The 18260-nt window shown below is 43.1% G+C and overlaps 1 protein-coding gene across 4 annotated transcripts in view; it reads right to left on the bottom strand.

Annotated features, from left to right (window-relative positions):
* Nucleotides 1-7376: 7376 nt before the first annotated feature.
* Nucleotides 7377-18260, bottom strand: part of RNF32 (ring finger protein 32) — a 49480-nt gene continuing 38596 nt past the window's right edge. For 2 of the 4 annotated variants that reach the window (XM_041753537.1, XM_041753538.1), the window contains exons 8-9: nucleotides 9820-9987; nucleotides 7380-8846 (exon numbers count right to left, since the gene is read on the bottom strand). In XM_041753537.1, the coding sequence (XP_041609471.1) occupies nucleotides 8595-8846; nucleotides 9820-9987 (420 nt within the window). In that variant the 3' untranslated portion in view covers nucleotides 7380-8594. Of the gene's footprint in view, nucleotides 8847-9819; nucleotides 9988-18260 lie in introns of all 4 variants that reach the window. The other 2 variants (XM_041753540.1, XM_041753539.1) reach the window with 2 other exon arrangements.

Consider the following 18260-nt stretch of genomic DNA (forward strand, 5'->3'; position numbering starts at 1 on the left):
ACCTAGATAACTTTCAAATCATCCTGAAAACCTACGAATTCGACCTGAGATTTAGAACAGCTGGAATGCTACAGAGAAAGGTGTTCGCTCCTAACCAGGTAGGAAGGTGGGGAGAAAAAAAGAATCAATTGGGGGAGCCCCCTGCCCCTCCAGGAGCAGGGCTAAGGCCTGTGGAAAAGCCTCTGGGACAGGAAAGCCCAGCCCCCGAGAAGCAGAAACTAAAAATCCGCACCGGATTCTTCCCGGAGAAAGGTGCTCAGCAGGTAAATCAAGCAGAATCACTGGAGGGGCAGTGGAGCCTCCAGGTTCCCGGAGTCACTAATGAAGGGAGTGCACCCGGGGACAGTGCGCCACACACCGCGGGCCGAGCTGGTAAAGGGCTGGAGCGCGCGCTCAGCGGGGCGTCCGGGAGAAGCCGGTCAGTCAGGGGGCTGCGCCCTGCTGCCTTCGGGAGTCGAGCGCCCTGGGAGCGCGATTGCAGCAGCACAGGGCGCCTGAGTGGACACAGCCCACAATCCTGCATTCCCCCGGGACAGGCGAAGGCGGGGAGGGCAGAGGACCGTGAGGACTCTCCTGCCGCTGGGCGCCCCCAAGCTGTGCAGATCAGCGCCCCCCGCTGCCCTGGGGGCATCTAGGCCAGTGTGGACTGGGAGCTGCAGGTGGTTCCTGGGGGAGCTGACTCCATAGCTGGAGAGCTGGCCGCCGCCAGTGTTGTTACTCCTCCTTGTTTCACCGTGTGTCTGGGAGAGGCGAGGCCACCGGGAACAGATGCCTCACGGGGTAAACAGCTCCCACTGAGCCCGGCACCCGGCAGGGGGTGGGGCATCTCCCCCAGGTACACACACCTGAGAGCACAGCAGACCCTCCCCCAGAAGAACAACTGGAAGAACAGGGGAAGAGCAACTTCTTGACCAGGCAGTTTGAGGGATTTACAGTATATAGAACTAGAAGATACCCCTCCTATTTTTTTCTTCCTTTTTCCAGTGCAACTCGTTTTTATATCAGACTGTAATTTTCCATTTTTTCTCTTTTCCCACCTTAACTACAATATTTTACCACCTCTTCATATTTAAATTTCTTCCTTTTTGACTTTAATATTTCTACAATTACAGGTCCTAGATGTATTTTCCACTTCTAGATTTCCTTCAACATACTCAATTTGGAGAGATATACACGATATGGTTTTTATGTTTTGTGTTTTTTGTTTTCTCTGCCTCATTTTGTTCTACAATGGCAGAAGTTAATACCTTCTAAAACGTGACCAGCATGCACCCAGAACCAAGTGGTATACCGTGCTGGTTCATTCTGTGAGATTCCTCATTCCAATTCTGCCCCTCTCTTTTATCTCACTTATGTTTTGGTGGTCAATGGTGGGGCCCTCTACAATTATTTCTGGTTTATATAAATTTGGGACTGAGCATCTTCTAACATACAGAACTTAAGTATACTCAGAACCAAGAGGATCACCCCCTAGGAGCCCTGAGGTAGATTACATTCTCCCTCCACTACAGCTTCTTCACCACCACCATTTCCCAGTCTCCCCCGCCCATTTTTTCCTTTTTTTTTTTTCCCTCTTTACTTTTGCTTTTTCCCCCCTTTTCTTTTTTTCCCCTCTTCTTTGGGATTCTTGGCCTTTTATTTTTTACCACTTCATTTTAAAATTTGTTTTTCACTTAGTGGTCCTTTTGTTTTATTTCATTCTGATCTTTTTTTCAATTTCTGGTCTCTGACCTCGGCAGAATCATCTAGGGTGAAATTTCTTAGGTCGTGGTTGATATTCTTGACTCAGCCTGCTCATACAGCCTCTCTGCACTGAGCAAAATGACTAGATGGAAGAACTCACCACAAAAGAGAGAATCAGAAACAATACTCTCTGCCGTAGAGTTACAGAATTTGGATCACAATTCGATGTCAGAAAGCCAATTCATGAGCAACTGGGTGTTATTCTGTATGTTGGTAAATTGAACATCAATAAAAAATTAATTTATTAAAAAAAAGAAATTTTGGTCAAAAAGAAAAAAAGAAAGCCAATTCAGAAGCACAATTAGAAAGCTACTGGTGGCTCTGGAAAAAAAGCATAAAGGAATCAAGAGACTTCATGACTGCAGAATTTAGATCTAATCAGGCCAAAATTAAAAACCAATTAAATGAGATGCAATCCAAACTGGAAGTCCTAATGATGAAGGTTAATGAGGTAGAAGAAAGAGTGAGTGACATAGAAGACAAGTTGATGGCAAGGAAGAAAGCAGAGGAAAAAAGAAAATTAAAAGACCACGAGGAAAGATTAAGGGAAATAAAAGCCTCAGAAGGAAAAATCTGTGTATAATTGGAGTTTCAGAGAGCGCCAAGAGGGCCAGAGGGCAGAAAGTATATTTGAACAAATCATAGCTGAGAACCTTCCTAATTTGGGAAGGGAAACAGGCATTCAGATCCAGGAGATAGGTGCCCCCCCCCCAAATAAAATAAAAACCATTCAACACCTCAACATTTAATGGTGAAACTTGCAAATTCCAAAAATAAAGAGAAAATCCTGAAAGCATGAGAGACAAGAGATCCCTAAATTATATGGGGAGAAATATTAGATTAACAGCAGACCTCTCCACAGAAACCTGGCAGGCCAGAAAGGGCTGGCAGGATATATTCAGGGTACTAAATGAGAAGAACATGCAGCTAAGAATACTCTATCCAGCAAGGCTCTCATTCAGAATAGGAGGAGAGATAAAGAGCTTCCAGGATAGGCAGAAACTGAAAGAATATGTGACCATCCAACCAGCTCTGCAAGAAATATGAAGGAGGACACTGTAAAAGAAAGAGGAAGCCCAAAGAAATAATCCACAAGAACAGAGACTGAATAGGTATTATGATGACACTAAATTCATATATTTAAATAGTAACTCTGAACGTGAATGGGCTAAATGATCCCATCAAAAGACACAGGGTTGGGATCCCTGGGTGGCGCAGCGGTTTGGCGCCTGCCTTTGGCCCAGGGCGCGATCCTGGAGACCCGGGATCGAATCCCACGTCGGGCTCCCGGTGCATGGAGCCTGCTTCTCCCTCTGCCTGTGTCTCTGCCTCTCTCTCTCTCTCTCTATCATAAATAAATAAAAAATTAAAAAAAAAAGACACAGGGTTTAAGACTAGATAAAAAAGCAAGACCCATCTATTTGCTGTCTACAAGAGACTCATTTTAGACCTAAGGACACCTCCAGCCTGAAAATGAAAGGTTGGAGAACCATTTACCATTCAAATGGTCCTCAAAAGAAATTTGGGGTAGTAATCCTCATATCAGATAAAGTTTATCCCAAAGTCTATAGTAAGAGATGAAGAGGGACACTATATCATGCTTAAAGGGTCTGTCCAACAAGAAGACCTAACAATCATGAATATTTATGCCCCGAATGTGGGAGCTGTCAAGGATGTCAATCAATTAATAACCAAAGTTAAGACATACTTAGATAATAATACACTAATATAGAAGACTTCAACACGGCGCTTTCTGCAAATGACAGATCTTCTAAGCACAACATCTCCAAAGAAACAAGAGCTTTAAATGATACACTGGACCAGATGGATTTCACAGATATAAACAGAAGTTTGCATATGAATGCAACTGAATACAGATTCTTCTCAAGTGCACATGGAACTTTCTCCAGAATAGACCACATACTGGGTCACAAATCAGGTCTCAACTGATACCAAAAGATTGGGATTGTCCCCTGCATATATTCAGACTGCAATGCCTTGAAACTAGAACTCAATCACAAGAAGAAATTTGGAAGAAACTCAAACACGTGGAGGTTAAAGAGCATCCTGCTAAAAGATGAATGGGTCAACCAACCAATAAATTAGAGAAGAATTAAAAAGATTCATGGAAACTAATGAAAATGCAAGATGCAAACATTCTCAACAAGATACTAGCCAATACAATCCAACAGTACATTAAGATTAGTCACCATGACCAAGTGGGATTTATCCCTGGGATGCAAGGTGGGTTCAACACTCGTAAAACAATCAACATGATAGATCATATCAACAAGAGATAAAACAAGGACCATATGGTCAGGAACATGACAGGGATGTCCACTCTCACCACTAGTATTCAACACAGTACTAGAAATCCTAGCCTCAGCAATCAGACAACAACAAAAAAAAGGCATTCAAATTGGCAAAGAAGAAGTCAAACTCTCCCTCTTCACAGATGACATGATACTGTACATAGAAAACCCAAAAGACTCCACCCCAAGACTGCTAAAGCTCATACAGCCATTCGGCAGTGTGGCAGGATACAAAATCAATGCCCAGAAGTCAGTGGCATTTCTATACACTAACAATGAGACTGAAGAAAGATAAATTAAGGAGTCAATCTCATTTACAATTGCACCCAAAACATAAGATATCTAGGAATGAACCTAACCAAAGAGGTAAAGGATCTATACCCTAAAAACTATAGAACACTTCTGAAAGACATTGAGGAAGACACAAAGAGATGGAAAAATATTCCATGCTCATGGATTGGAAGAATTAATATTGTGAAAATGTCAATGTTACCCAGGGCAATTTACACATTTAATGCAATCCTTATCAAAATACCATGGACTTTCTTCAGAGAGTTGGAACAAATAATCTTATGATTTGTGTGGAATCAGAAAATGATATTTCCCCGAATAGCCAGGGAAATATTTAAAAAGAAAACCATAGCTGGGGGCATCACAATGCCAGATTTCAGGTTGTACTACAAAGCTGTGGTCATCAAGACAGTGTGGTACTGGCACAAAAACAGACACATGATTAATAGAACAGAATAGAGAATCCAGAAGTGGACCCTCAACTTTATGGTCAACTAATATTCGACAAAGCAGGAAAGACTATGCACTGGAAAAAAGACAGTCTCTTCAATAAATGGTGCTGGGAAAATTGGACATCCACATGCAGAAGAATGAAACTAGACCACTCTCTTGCACCATACACAAAGATAAACTCAAAATGGATGAAAGATCTAAATGTGAGACAAGATTCCATCAAAATCCTAGAGGAGAACACAGGCAACACCCTTTTTTGAACTTGGCCACACCAACTTCTTGCAAGATACATCCATGAAGGCAAGGGAAATAAAAGCAAAAATGAACTATTGGGATTTCGTCAAGATAAAAAGCTTCTTTTTTTTTTTTTTTTTTTTAGATAAAAAGCTTCTGCACAGCAAAAGAAACAGTCAACAAAACTAAAAGACAACCTACAGAATGGGAGAAGATATTTGCAAATGACGTATCAGATAAGGGGCTAGTTTCCAAGATCTATAAAGAACTTATTAAACTCAACACCAAAGAAACAAACAATCCATTCATGAAATGGGCAAAAGACATGAAGAGAAATCTCACAGAGGAAGACATAGACAGGGCCAACATGCACATGAGAAAATGCTCTGCATCACTTGCCATCAGGGAAATACAAATCAAAACCACAATGAGATACCACCTCACACCAGTGAGAATGGGGAAAATTAACAAGGCAGGAAACCACAAATGTCAGAGAGGATGCGGAGAAAAGGGAACCCTCTTACACTGTTGATGGGAATGTGAAATGGTGCCGCCACTCTGGAAAACTATGTGGAGGTTCCTCAAAGCGTTAAAAATAGACCTGCCCTATGACCCAGCAATTGCACTGTTGGGGATTTACCCCAAAGATACAGATGCAATGACACGCGGGGACACCTGCACCCCGATGTTTCTAGCAGCCATGTCCACAATAGCCAAACTGTGGAAGGAGCCTCGGTGTCCATCGAAAGATGAATGGATAAAGAAGATGTGCTTTATGTATACAATGGAATATTACTCAGCCATTAGAAACGACAAATACCCACCATTTGCTTCGACGTGGATGGAACTGGAAAGTATTATACTGAGTGAAGTAAGTCAATTGGAGAAGGACAAACATTATATGGCCTCATTCATTTGGGGCATATAAAAAATAGTGAAAGGGAATAAAGGAGAAAGGAGAGAAAATCAGTGGGAAATATCAGAGAGGGTGACAGCACATGAGAGACTCCTACTCTGGGAAACGAACAAGGGGTGGTGGAAAGGGAGGTGGGTGGGAGGATGGGGTGACTTGGTGACGGACACTGAGGGGGGCACTTGACGAGATGAGCCCTGGGTGTTATACTATATGTTGGTAAATCAAACTCCAATTAAAAAAATACAAAAAAAAAAAAAAAGAAAGATAAAATGACCTGATTTGACATAGATTGTCACAGCTACCTGAGACTCATCTCTGAGCTCTCATGAGATTTTCACTGCCCTCATCCCCAGGGAGGACCAATTCCAGATGCCATCCCCACTGATTTTCCTGAGAGTCTATTCACTAATTCCTATGTCAAGTAAAGTACTTGGTTGCACAGAGCAGAAGTGGACTCTGCCCCTAACCAGGAAAAAAAGTTTACCGGAAGGATATTCGGCAGCACAGATATCAGTGGGAAAGCTGAATAAATGGGTTCAGAAGGAAGGCAGGAATGCAGTGGGTCTGGGCAGCAAGACCCAGATCATTATGCCCAGGAACAAGCATTGGGATGTGGCCACACACAGTCCTCAGTGGAATCTGTCACTCAGTTACCCGTGCAACCTTGGACTCTCTATCCAGGTTCCAAGATTGGGGCAGTGGAATCAGACTGCCCAGGCCTTGGTCACATGGCTCTTCTCTCCTGTTGGGCCATGGAGGGAGAGACATCTGCCTCATTGACCTTCTGAGTGGACACCTGAGGTCTGTGAGCAGCTTCTCTCTGCTGTCTCAGGACAGAAGTGCTTACTCCTTATTTAGAGCACTCTAAGCTCTCTGAGTTACTCTGCCCCCCATCCCCTTCCATAGTCCCACTTTCCATGGTCCTGGAACAGATGATCATCCTGACAGGTCATCAGAAGAACAGCAATAGTTTGACGCTGTATCAGAGGGCTGACATCATTCACCTCACTTCCATCTTGTCATGTAGGCATTTTATCTACAGCTTCGTCATCACCAGAAGGGGAGTACAGCACAGTAAGATATTTTGAGAGCCTAGGTACTGTACATTACTACAGTACATTGTTCTATTTATTATTAGCTATCGTTAATGTCTTACAAAGCTAATTTATAAATTACACTTTATCATAGGTGTGTATAGGAGAAAGTGTAGCAGAAAAATAGGGTTTGGTTCCATGTGCGGTTTCCTGCATCCACTGCGGGTCTTGGAACACAGTTCCTATGGATTAGGGGGAGATTATAACAAATTTTGGACAAATTTTTACTTATCCAAACTTTGCAATGGGATACTCCATCATTTAAAAACATGTTTGAGCAAACCCCAATATAAGTGTCATTTATTCATAAGCGATATGTATGTGCATACATAGCTATTTGTAAATAAAACATACCAGACTAATATTTTAAAAGGATGAGATAAAAACATAGGAATATACATTTTCTTTCTAAGATATTGGGATTGTCCTATACTCTTGACATATGTGCATCTGGGCTTGGTGACCTGCATCTTTTTCCTGCTGGGCTCTCACTCACTGTCTCTACCCCATAGTTAGCTATGGCTGTGGTGATGCGCACCCCTATGCCCAAAGCATGGGCCATAAAATGTCTCTGCCTGCCCTTCCCCAGCGATGAGAACATCCACAGACTCAGGGCAGAGGAGCTAGGGAGCCAGAGACCACTTAGAGGAACCCCTCAGCCCTTAGCCCTCACCCCACTGCTGATGGGCTGTGGGGTTCAGAAAGAACAGGCTTCTTTGTAAACCACTGAAATGCGGGGCCTTATGTGCTACCTGACCTGTACAACTGTACTTTGCTATTGTCAACAACCAAGTGCCCAGGAAGAGTAAACCAGAGTCAAATGCTTCTGATCAAAGTAGTTTCGTAGATTTCTTCTTCATGGACAAGCTAAAATAGTATTATGGCTCTAAGTCATTAAAATGTGATTTACCATCTTCTGGTGTTGAATATCACTGAATATTTTATTTTTATACTTTGGGTTTACATATTCGAAGTGCTGAAGTGCAATAGTTATTTATCACATGGAAATAAAGCAATTACTACAAAACAAATATTAGGAATGGCGGGAGATCTAAGACAATTGAAGAATGTTTTTAGGTTACCAGCTTATTGATCAGACAGTCACTATATGTAAGTAGCTGTATACACAGGCTGAGCCTGGAAACAGTGTGCTGTGACCATCCTGGCAGGTCCACCTGGTGCTAGTCAGAACTTCATGGAAATAGGCCAGTTAGTCAGATGACCATGAAAATAAGGGAGCATCTGATCAACTTGAAGTATAGCAAATCACTAAATTTTAGAACTTCTGAAACTCAAGTTTTTATCCATTCCTCACTTATTTCAACTGATTAAATCCATCAATTTGAAATTTTTATAAACTAAAGACTAAAGCTGGCTAGGTTGCCAGCTTTTAAAATATATTTAGGGTTCCTATGTACACCTACTAAGAGTATATTTCATTGGAGAAGAGATGACACTATAGCACTTAACCCCAAACTCCTACAATCTGTACAAAATTGAGGTAAATCCCCCCGACCCCAGGAATTATATAATTTTTTCCTGATCGTGAATTCAATATCCAAGAATTTTCTTTTGATAGCAAGAGCGACAGAGAGGACAGGCATGGAAAGGAGAGCAGTCCCCCAAGGAGAACTCCTCCAGAGCAAGGAGACATGTGTGGTGGAACACATGTGAGCAGGACAGGAGGACTGTCTCCCGGGAAGTCTGGCTGCAGCGCATCCCTGATGCATCCTGGTGAGAGTCGCTGCTGGCTGGGAGTGGGGTGAGGCAGATGGGGCACTCATAGGTTTCCCGATGTAGGGCCTGCGCCACGAGACGGGAAGTGAGTAGTCATGCAGGTATTAGCTCTGTCATAATGTGAAACTTCCTACATTTAACTGAGAGCTGTATATACCAAGAGATATACATCTTCTAGAAATGAAGTTTCATCCTGTGTTACAGTAACACTGATTATACATATACTGTTACTCTTTTTTTTTTCATATAATGTTACTCTTTTGGAAAATGGAAAGGGATAGTAACCACCTGTGATAAGCAATTTTAAAACAAACAAAAATACTTTTTAAAATGCTGAACATTGGGATCCCTGGGTGGCGCAGCGGTTTAGCGCCTGCCTTTGGCCCAGGGCGCGATCCTGGAGACCCAGGATCGAATCCCATGTCGGGCTCCCGGTACGTGGAGCCTGCTTCTCCCTCTGCCTGTGTCTCTGCCTCTCTCTCTCTCTCTCTCTCTCTCTCTCTGTGTGTGTGTGACTATCATAAATAAATAAATAAAAATTAAAAAAAAATAAGGCTTTAAAAAAATTAAAATAAAATGCTGAACATTAGCGATAAAGATTTCCTTTTAGTTGAGCAATAGAGTGGTCTTTTTCAAAATCCTTGACCCCATGTAGCTGCTAAGCTTCTTTATAAAATTTCCTATTTTTAATGATTTTCTAAGTAAGTTTTTCCTCTGTTGAATTCTCAGTCTCCCTTTCTCCCAGGGCTACTACAGGTGCCAGAGGATGGCAGGCTAGGGCTTGAAGGAAAACCAGGAAGCTACCACATAGGGCAGTCTTTCCCCTTGGGTATTTTCATTATTCACAAAAGGGCATCATCAAACAAGTTTCCAACTGAAGGGCCTTGACCTCACCCCAGACTGGATGACAAAGTTTCAGGGTAGAGGCACAGCCAAGGCTGAGAGAATGGGCCTGGCCCTGCAGGGTCCCCAAGTCCCCCCCTGACGTCACCCAGACTCCTGGGGGCTCCACTGCTTCCAGGGAGTGACCCACGCCTACCTGTATCTGGATCTTCTCCCAGTCTTCTTCTGTGAGTTCATGGCTACACCTGTCCTCCAGTTGCTGAAGAATACTTCGGTTTATGGCCAGGCAGTGGTCAATTTCTGAGAAGAGCTCCTCTATGTCAGTGTTGTAGGAGCACAGGATGCGGTGACTGATTTCTGTGAACTGGAAAGGACACAGAGGCAGCACACTAACGCGCCCAGAGGGAGCTTCTACCCGTAGGTGCCAGGGAAGCTCCTTGAGTCCTGACCACCTTTTAACTAACTTTCCTCAGGTCTCTCCTTTGAATAAGACTTTCTGGAGCAAGAGACATATGGGTGTTTACTTAATAAAGCCATGTCCAGATAGCTTATGCAGAGATAATCAACAGAGTCCACCTGGTTGTAAGTCTTGGTTGACAAGAAATACATTGTAATTGAAAGTTGAGAGGGGGCAGCCCCCGTGGCTTAGTGGTTTAGCGCCGCCTTCAGCCCTCGGTGTGATCCTGGAGACCTGGGATCGAGTCCCACGTCTGACTCCCTGCACGGAGCCTGCTTCTCCCTCTGCCTGTGTCTCTCTCTGTCTCTGTCTCTCATGAATAAATAGATAAAATCTTTAAAAGAAAAAGTTGAGAGCTAATAAAAGGGAAAAGGAAGTAGGAGAAAGGAATTAGAGCTGCACAGAATTAGTCCCATTTGCCCTGCTCTGGCTGCCTGTACTCTCATCTGTAAATAGGGCTCCACGGTGTATGACCAGTGCCCCGTGCTCTTACCATCCCTTTCCTTGCCAGCTGTCTTCCCACCGTGGTTGCAGATTATGAACGATCATCTTAGCATGACCATAAAAAGAGGGTATTATGCTCAGTGAAATAAATAAGACTGAAAAAGACAGTTACTATATGATTTCATTCATGTGTGGAATCTAAAAACAAATTAATAGGGGGGCACTGGTGGCTCAGTGGCTGAGTGTCTGCCTTCAACTCAGGGCATGACCCAGGGTCCTCGGATTGAGTCCACATTGGGCTCCCCACAGGGAGCCTGCTTCTCCTTCTGCCTGTGTCTCTGCCTCTCTCTGTTTTCTTGTGAATAAATAAAATCTTCAAAATTAATAAAAAATTAATAAACAAAAAGCAGAACAGACCCATAAATACAGAAGACAAATGGGCAAAATAGGTGAAGGGTTGTGGGAGAGACAGGCTTCTAATCATAGATGAATGGGTCACGGGGATGAAAGGCACAGCATAGGGAATATCGTCAATGGTGTTGAAACAGTGTTGTGTGGTGACAGATGGGAGCTACCTTGGGGTGAGCACAGCATAAAGTATAAACTTGAATCAGTAAGTTGTACACCTTAAAATAATGTAACATTCTGTGTCAACTATATTCAAATTAAAAAAAAACTTTTGGGGATGATCTATATTTTATTATTTTTCTTTATCTTCTCAAAATAGTGTATAATACACTTAGATAAAAACCCTTTAAGTAGAATTGTTTCTAGAACTTTCTAAAATGTAAGAGCTAGCTACTCTACATCATTCCTGTCCAAAAGAAATGTAACATGAGCCACATCTGTAATCCTAAAACTTGTAGGAGCCACATTTTTAAGAGTTTGTAAAAGGTGAAATTAATTTTAATATTTTACTTAGCCCAATATATCCAAAATATTATTTCAAAGTATATCAATTGAATAAACTATTCAGATTTTTTTTCCTGCTAAGTCTTCAAGCTCCTGTGTTTCCCTAGCACATTTTGATTTGGACTGGCCTTACTTCAGGGACTTGACAACCACACGTGGCAGGTGGTGGCCTGTACTGGACAGTGCAGTCTGATGGCTCGTGCAGACATGTCCTACAAAGAAGCCAGATCACTGAAGAGTGACCACAGTGCTGGAGGCACCGAGAGGTAGCTCACCCAGGGCTGTACAGTGGCTCCTCTGTTGAACATCTGAAGACTGATATAAAACAGCAGTGGAGTCATCTGTTCCGAAGGGCCGTGTTGACATCACCTTCTTGCTCTCTGGCTGGTCCTTCCCCAGCACAGAGCTATCTGTAGAAGTTGGCATCTCATCCAGAAACCACAGTTCCCATTCATTTTCTCCTGCTAGGTTGGGTAATGTGACGTAGCTCTTCCAGATGGAAATGGGGTCTCTGGGCCGGATACACAGGGGCCCAGGGACAGCAGAGCAAGAGGCTGGAGGGGACAGTGCCTGCATCCTACAGGGTGGCACGTTGCACTTGTGGGTGGGACCAAAGCTCCTACTCTGAGTCACTAAAACTTGGGAGTTACTTGCCCCAGCAGTTAGAAGCACTCTGATTTAATGCTTATACCTGTCTTGTGTTGTTAGGCTTGGTGAAGTGAACTAAGCCTGTCAGATTCTCAAAGACAAGAAGTTAGGTGACTGAGTAGAGGGACGTGCATTCTAGTCTCCTGGACATCTCGTGTGAGTGTTCTTTGTTCTTATGTGGACCCACCTCGCAGAATATGTGTAAGTCACCTCCAGAGCTACTTCTCCAAGGTCAGACCTCAGTGCCTCGAGGGATGAGGTTACCCTTCCACTTCTTTTCCTCCCCTAAGCAGCCTTGGAGACACACAGGAAGGTCTTTGTCCCTGGCTGTTACAAGAATGAGTGCTGGGCTTCAGGGAAAGGAGATGCTGGGACACAACAGGTGCCCCCATCGCTGATGGCTTGGTGGCGGGGTTAATTGTGTGTGTGTGAATCTTTCAGGCACCTTTGTTTTGGGGTTTGCTTGAAATTCTTTTTTAGCCATACAGATGTCCCCTCCCCAGCTTAAAGTAGTTTGACTTGCAATTTTTCGACTTTACAAAGGTGTAAAAGTGGATGTCTGAATGTGGATCTCTTCTGGGGCTAGTGACATGTGGTCTGATCTCCCCCCATGATGCTGGGTGGTGGCCGCAGCTCCCAGCAGCCTTGCAATCACAAGAGTCAGTATCCGATACACCGACCACCGTCTGTACCCACACAGCCGTTCTGTCTGTCGCTTTGGGTACAGTGTTCATGCATTACAGGAGCTACTCGACACTTTGTCAAATAGGCTTCGTGTTACACAGTTTTGCCCAACTGCGAGCTAACGTGAGAGCTCTGAGCACACTTAAAGTGGGCCAGGCTACGGTGTGATGTTTGGTAGGTTTGGTGTGTAAAATGCATTTTTGATTTAATGATAGTTTTGATTTATGATGGGTTTATCAGGATCTAGTGCCATTGTAAGCCAAGGAGCGTCTGCACTTAGAGGCCTGGAGGAAGATGCTCTTCTGTTAGGAATCAAATTCTATTTCACTGACCCTAATTGTAATTGCCAGGCAACTGTGGCTTAACTTAATTTCTTTAACTGACAATGTGTCCTAGGGCTTTGATTTTAATTTTCTTTGTTCTTTGGCCCTTCAACTATTTAATAATCTCTACATAAAAGATTGAGAGAAGAGTTCCCTACTGCGTAAAAGGGGGGATTCCTTGGAACTTTGTATGTTGGCCTTCTGATTCATGTTAAATGATCCGTATGCTCTGTGAGTTTTCTTGGGAGTGAAAGTGGTTTCCCATATATTCTTGGAATGGAGTATAAGATCTTCTCTTCCTTCAAAATTATGCCTCAGAAAAAAAGAGGTCACATTCTATTCTAGACCTTAGAAAGGGTTTCGGGTTATGTGACATATTCTGAAATTATTTCTGAATACAGAAGTGCCGTCTGGAGAAGATGCATGAGTGTGAATGATTGATTTGGATGCTCATTCTCAAGTGTAGTGCTGGGACCAGTGGCATCCCCAGGAGCTTGTTGGAAATGCTGATTCTCAGCTACACCCCAAAGCTGCTGGGTCAGAACCTCGGCAGTAGCAGCCAGCTGTGTTAGAAATGTCTCCCCAGGGTACTCTGATGCTCGCTCAAGTTTGAGAACTGCTGTTGCAGAAGTTACCTGATTGATTTTAAGAGTCAAAGTTATTTACAAACAGCACTCATCACCATTCCTGGGGGTGTGCCCTCCCAATTGCGGGTGTTAGGTATCACTGTGAGCTTTCAGAGGTCTCTTAGCAACAGAGTAAATATGGAGACTGAGGGCACACACACACACACACACACACACACACACATTTAAGTTATATTAATGCATATGTTGTGTGTGATAATAGATGTAAGTATGCCCGGTATCGCTGAAGGCATCCCAGTTGTTCTAACATGTGGGTAAGTTCTTGCAGCTTGAGATATAGCACTTCCCAGGTGGCCCTGGTGAGGACAACCCTAAGTGTCACCTTACCAGGTGCTCCTCCTCCTGCCTTCAACAGTGCTAATGGCACATGCCTCACTGCTTTCATTACTATAAATTTGGGGGCTGGGATGCTGGACCTTGACACCATACGGTATTTTTCAAGGGTTCCCACTCCATCTTTACATATCTCAAGGGCCGAGGATGTGCACTGACCATGGCAGGCACTTCAGTGCTTGTTGAAAACATGGCTTTGCCAGTTTTGCAGATGCAGCAAGAAAATCTGGGGAGGATAGATCCTAAGGCTCAGTATGCTAATCTTAATGCTGATAGCAAAACAGTCAATACATGCTTGGGATATGTTACGATATGTGAGAATTATAAACTAATTCTATACTCAAATGTTTGATTTTTCAAAAGATACCTGGTATAGAAGAAACAGATTTATTGCTTTAGTCATATTCCACAAGGTTTGCTATGTATTTTGCTGCTAATTCTGTTCAAAATACTTTCTAGTTTCCATTTTAATGTTTTCTTTACCAACCAGTTATTTAGAAGTTTCTGAATTTCTTTATGTGTGAGATATTTCTAAGTTACTTAAAAATTATTTTAAATTTCTAGCTCTGTGATCAGAGACCATGCTCTACACATTTTAATTCTTTACACTGTGGCGGGAATGTTCATGGTCACTTTTTATAAGTGATATGTTTGATATATTTGTGTTTTGAAAGAGCATGTATGATGCAGTCACTGTTCTGTGTGTCCTCATCCCTAGTGCCTTTGCTTCATACTTGTTTTGTGTGATGTCAGTACCCGTCTTTTTCTGTGTCGAGTTTTCCGCATGTGTATGTGTGCGTGTGGTATGTCTGTGCATATATCATACACATTTCATTCTTCTTTTCATACATAAGAGTTACCTGCAACTGGGCTTGTTGCCACTGGCATGTTCAGTCCAGTCTGCGAGATTGCTCTGTGTGCATCCCGTTCTGTTTTCTACTTGTCCTGCCATCTGTTTGTTTTTATCTCTGCTCTTTTCTACGGTGGAAATTTCTATCTCTATTATTCTTTCTCCTGATTTGAAATTCCATTTTACTTCTTTTAGTGGTTACCCTAGAAATGCATATTGGAATTATTAAAGTCGAAAGTCAATCAGAATTTCCCTCCTCTCACATAAGCAAGGATCTTGGAGCCCTTGAAGTGGATATTCTCCTGAGGGATGGCACTGTCATGTGTTCAGGAGCTCTCATCCTCTTGAGTCCTATATGACATTAGTAGTCTTGCTTTACAGAGTCAGTGCCTATTCCCTGTAGCCACATTTTTGCCAGTTCTTTGCACTTCACCCCTTCTTGCATCTTGGAATATGGGATCATTTTCTTTCTTCATGAAAAGCATCTTTCAGAATTTCTTATTACAATTCCAGGTTGGCTGTTACTGCCTCATTTGTGACACTGAGATGTGAGGTCTTCTGGCTTCTGCTGTTACTTTCCTTTTTTCAAAATTTAAATTCAGTTAGCCAACATACAGTTCATCATAGTTTCAGACATAGAATTTAGTAATTCATCAGTTGTGTATAACCCTGACACTGTCCTCATTTTTCTCTGAAATTGTCTTTCTTTTGCCTGTTTTTTTTTTAAAGTAGTGTTTATGCCCAGCATGGTCCTTGAACTCACAACCCTGAGATCAGGAGTCACACGCTCCTCTGACTGAGCCAGCCATGCACCCCTTGCCTCTGTTCCCAACTGGAATTTTCATTTGGTACATGTACAATTCCAGGTTGGCTGTTACTGCCTCATTTGTGACACTGAGATGTGAGGTCTTCTGGCTTCTGCTGTTACTTCCTTTTTTCAAAATTTAAATTCAGTTAGCCAACATACAGTTCATCATTAGTTTCAGACATAGAATTTAGTAATTCATCAGTTGTGTATAACACCAGTGCTCATCACATTTCTGTTGTTATTTCCAAGAAGTCCTCAGCTTCACTAAACATGCATTCTTCTTCTTTTTAATTCATATTAGGGCCTTTTATCCTTGGGGTGTGTAAGTCTGTGTATACACCCTTTCCCATATGAAAAATCTGTAGTCTTCTAGCCTTAAGCTGCCCTCTCTGCGTCCATGCTCCCTCTCTCTCCTGAATTCTGGTTCCTGGATAGATCCCTTCGTGTCCTTTCCTCAGCGTGCCACTTCCCTGCAGCCACTTCCATCGCAGATGGTGGCTCAGAAAGAAAGGGGAGCACGAGGAAACCCAGAGTCCCTTCCCTGCTGTGAGCCGAGGGCTCAGACTTAAGTTTTGTTTAGGCTTTTATCTGTTCATGTAAGAGTTAAATATGCATGCATGAGGCAGGAGATGCAAACGGTGTAATTTTGGAGATTCTACATATGAACTAAATGCTTTTTTTTTTTTTTTATTTTATTTTTTATTTATGATAGTTACAGAGAGAGAGAGAGAGAGGCAGGCAGACTGAGAATGGCCAGAGAAGAAAGTTTTGGTTTTGAACAAGGTCCCAGTGTTCACTGGGCAGTGTTCCCAGATTCTTTCTCAGCTCAGCCCTTTGCTGAGCGTCCAGGTAGAGCTCCTGCTACTCTCACCTCAACAAGGGTGCAACGCAGCTACTTGCCACCCCTGCCAACCTGTGCTCTCCTCTGATGCCCAATTCGCCTTTTTGGAGCACTGCCTTCACCACCTCTTATTTGATCCCGAAATCCCATCCTGGGCCTGTCTGGAGGCTGTGATCCCTTGGGGCTGCGCAACTTTCCTCCCACTCCTTTCCTATAGGAATTTCCCAGCCGACGATTCCCAGTCATTTACGGAATCCCGTGAATAACTGTCCCATTTTCCTGTTTGCATTGTTCTTGCCTGCATGTGTGCCCCGTGTGCGTGGGCTCCTATCAGATGAGCTTGCACTTTCAGCTCTCACAGCATACTTTGGCTCCCTCCACTCCGCACTTAGCATTGGCTGGATGCTGTTATCTTTTTCCTGTGTGTATGTCTTATCTCCTCGAATGAGTTCCTTAGATTCAGAGAAGCACCTGATTCATGCTAAGGTCCTTAGCATTCGTTTAAAAAAAAAATCTTGATTTTAAGTTTGCAGTAGATTAGAAATGAGGACACATATATGCCCAAGTATATATTCTAAAGGAGTGCAGTACAATAATCTTTTTGGGATTAAAAAAAGGAACAATGAGTATGAGGAATGATTTTGAAGTTATTTCCAGCTATCAAGATTCAACAAGCATTGGTGTTTAGCTTTTTTTTTTTTTTTAATTAACTTTTATTGGTGTTTAATTTACCAACATACAGGAAAAACACCAGTGCTCATCACATTTCTGTTGTTATTTCCAAGAAGTCCTCAGCTTCACTAAACATGCATTCTTCTTCTTTTTAATTCATATTAGGGCCTTTTATCCTTGGGGTGTGTAAGTCTGTGTATACAACCCTTTCCCATATGAAAAATCTGTAGTCTTCTAGCCTTAAGCTGCCCTCTCTTCGTCCATGCTCCCTCTCTCTCCTGAATTCTGGTTCCTGGATAGATCCCTTCGTGTCCTTTCCTCAGCGTGCCACTTCCCTGCATGCCACTTCCATCGCAGATGGTGGCTCAGAAGAAAGGGGAGCACGAGGAAACCCAGAGTCCCTTCCCTGCTGTGAGCGAGGGCTCAGACTTAAGTTTTGTTTAGGCTTTTATCTGTTCATGTAAGAGTTAAATATGCATGCATGAGGCAGGAGATGCAAACGGTGTAATTTTGGAGATTCTACATATGAACTAAATGCTTTTTTTTTTTTTTTATTTTATTTTTTATTTATGATAGTTACAGAGAGAGAGAGAGAGAGGCAGGCAGACTGAGAATGGCCAGAGAAGAAAGTTTTGGTTTTGAACAAGGTCCCAGTGTTCACTGGGCAGTGTTCCCAGATTCTTTCTCAGCTCAGCCCTTTGCTGAGCGTCCAGGTAGAGCTCCTGCTACTCTCACCTCAACAAGGGTGCAACGCAGCTACTTGCCACCCCTGCCAACCTGTGCTCTCCTCTGATGCCCAATTCGCCTTTTTGGAGCACTGCCTTCACCACCTCTTATTTGATCCCGAAATCCCATCCTGGGCCTGTCTGGAGGCTGTGATCCCTTGGGGCTGCGCAACTTTCCTCCCACTCCTTTCCTATAGGAATTTCCCAGCCGACGATTCCCAGTCATTTACGGAATCCCGTGAATAACTGTCCCATTTTCCTGTTTGCATTGTTCTTGCCTGCATGTGTGCCCC

This window comes from Vulpes lagopus, chromosome 4 (assembly GCF_018345385.1).
Source record: "Vulpes lagopus strain Blue_001 chromosome 4, ASM1834538v1, whole genome shotgun sequence".
Classification (NCBI taxonomy): Eukaryota; Metazoa; Chordata; class Mammalia; order Carnivora; family Canidae; genus Vulpes; species Vulpes lagopus.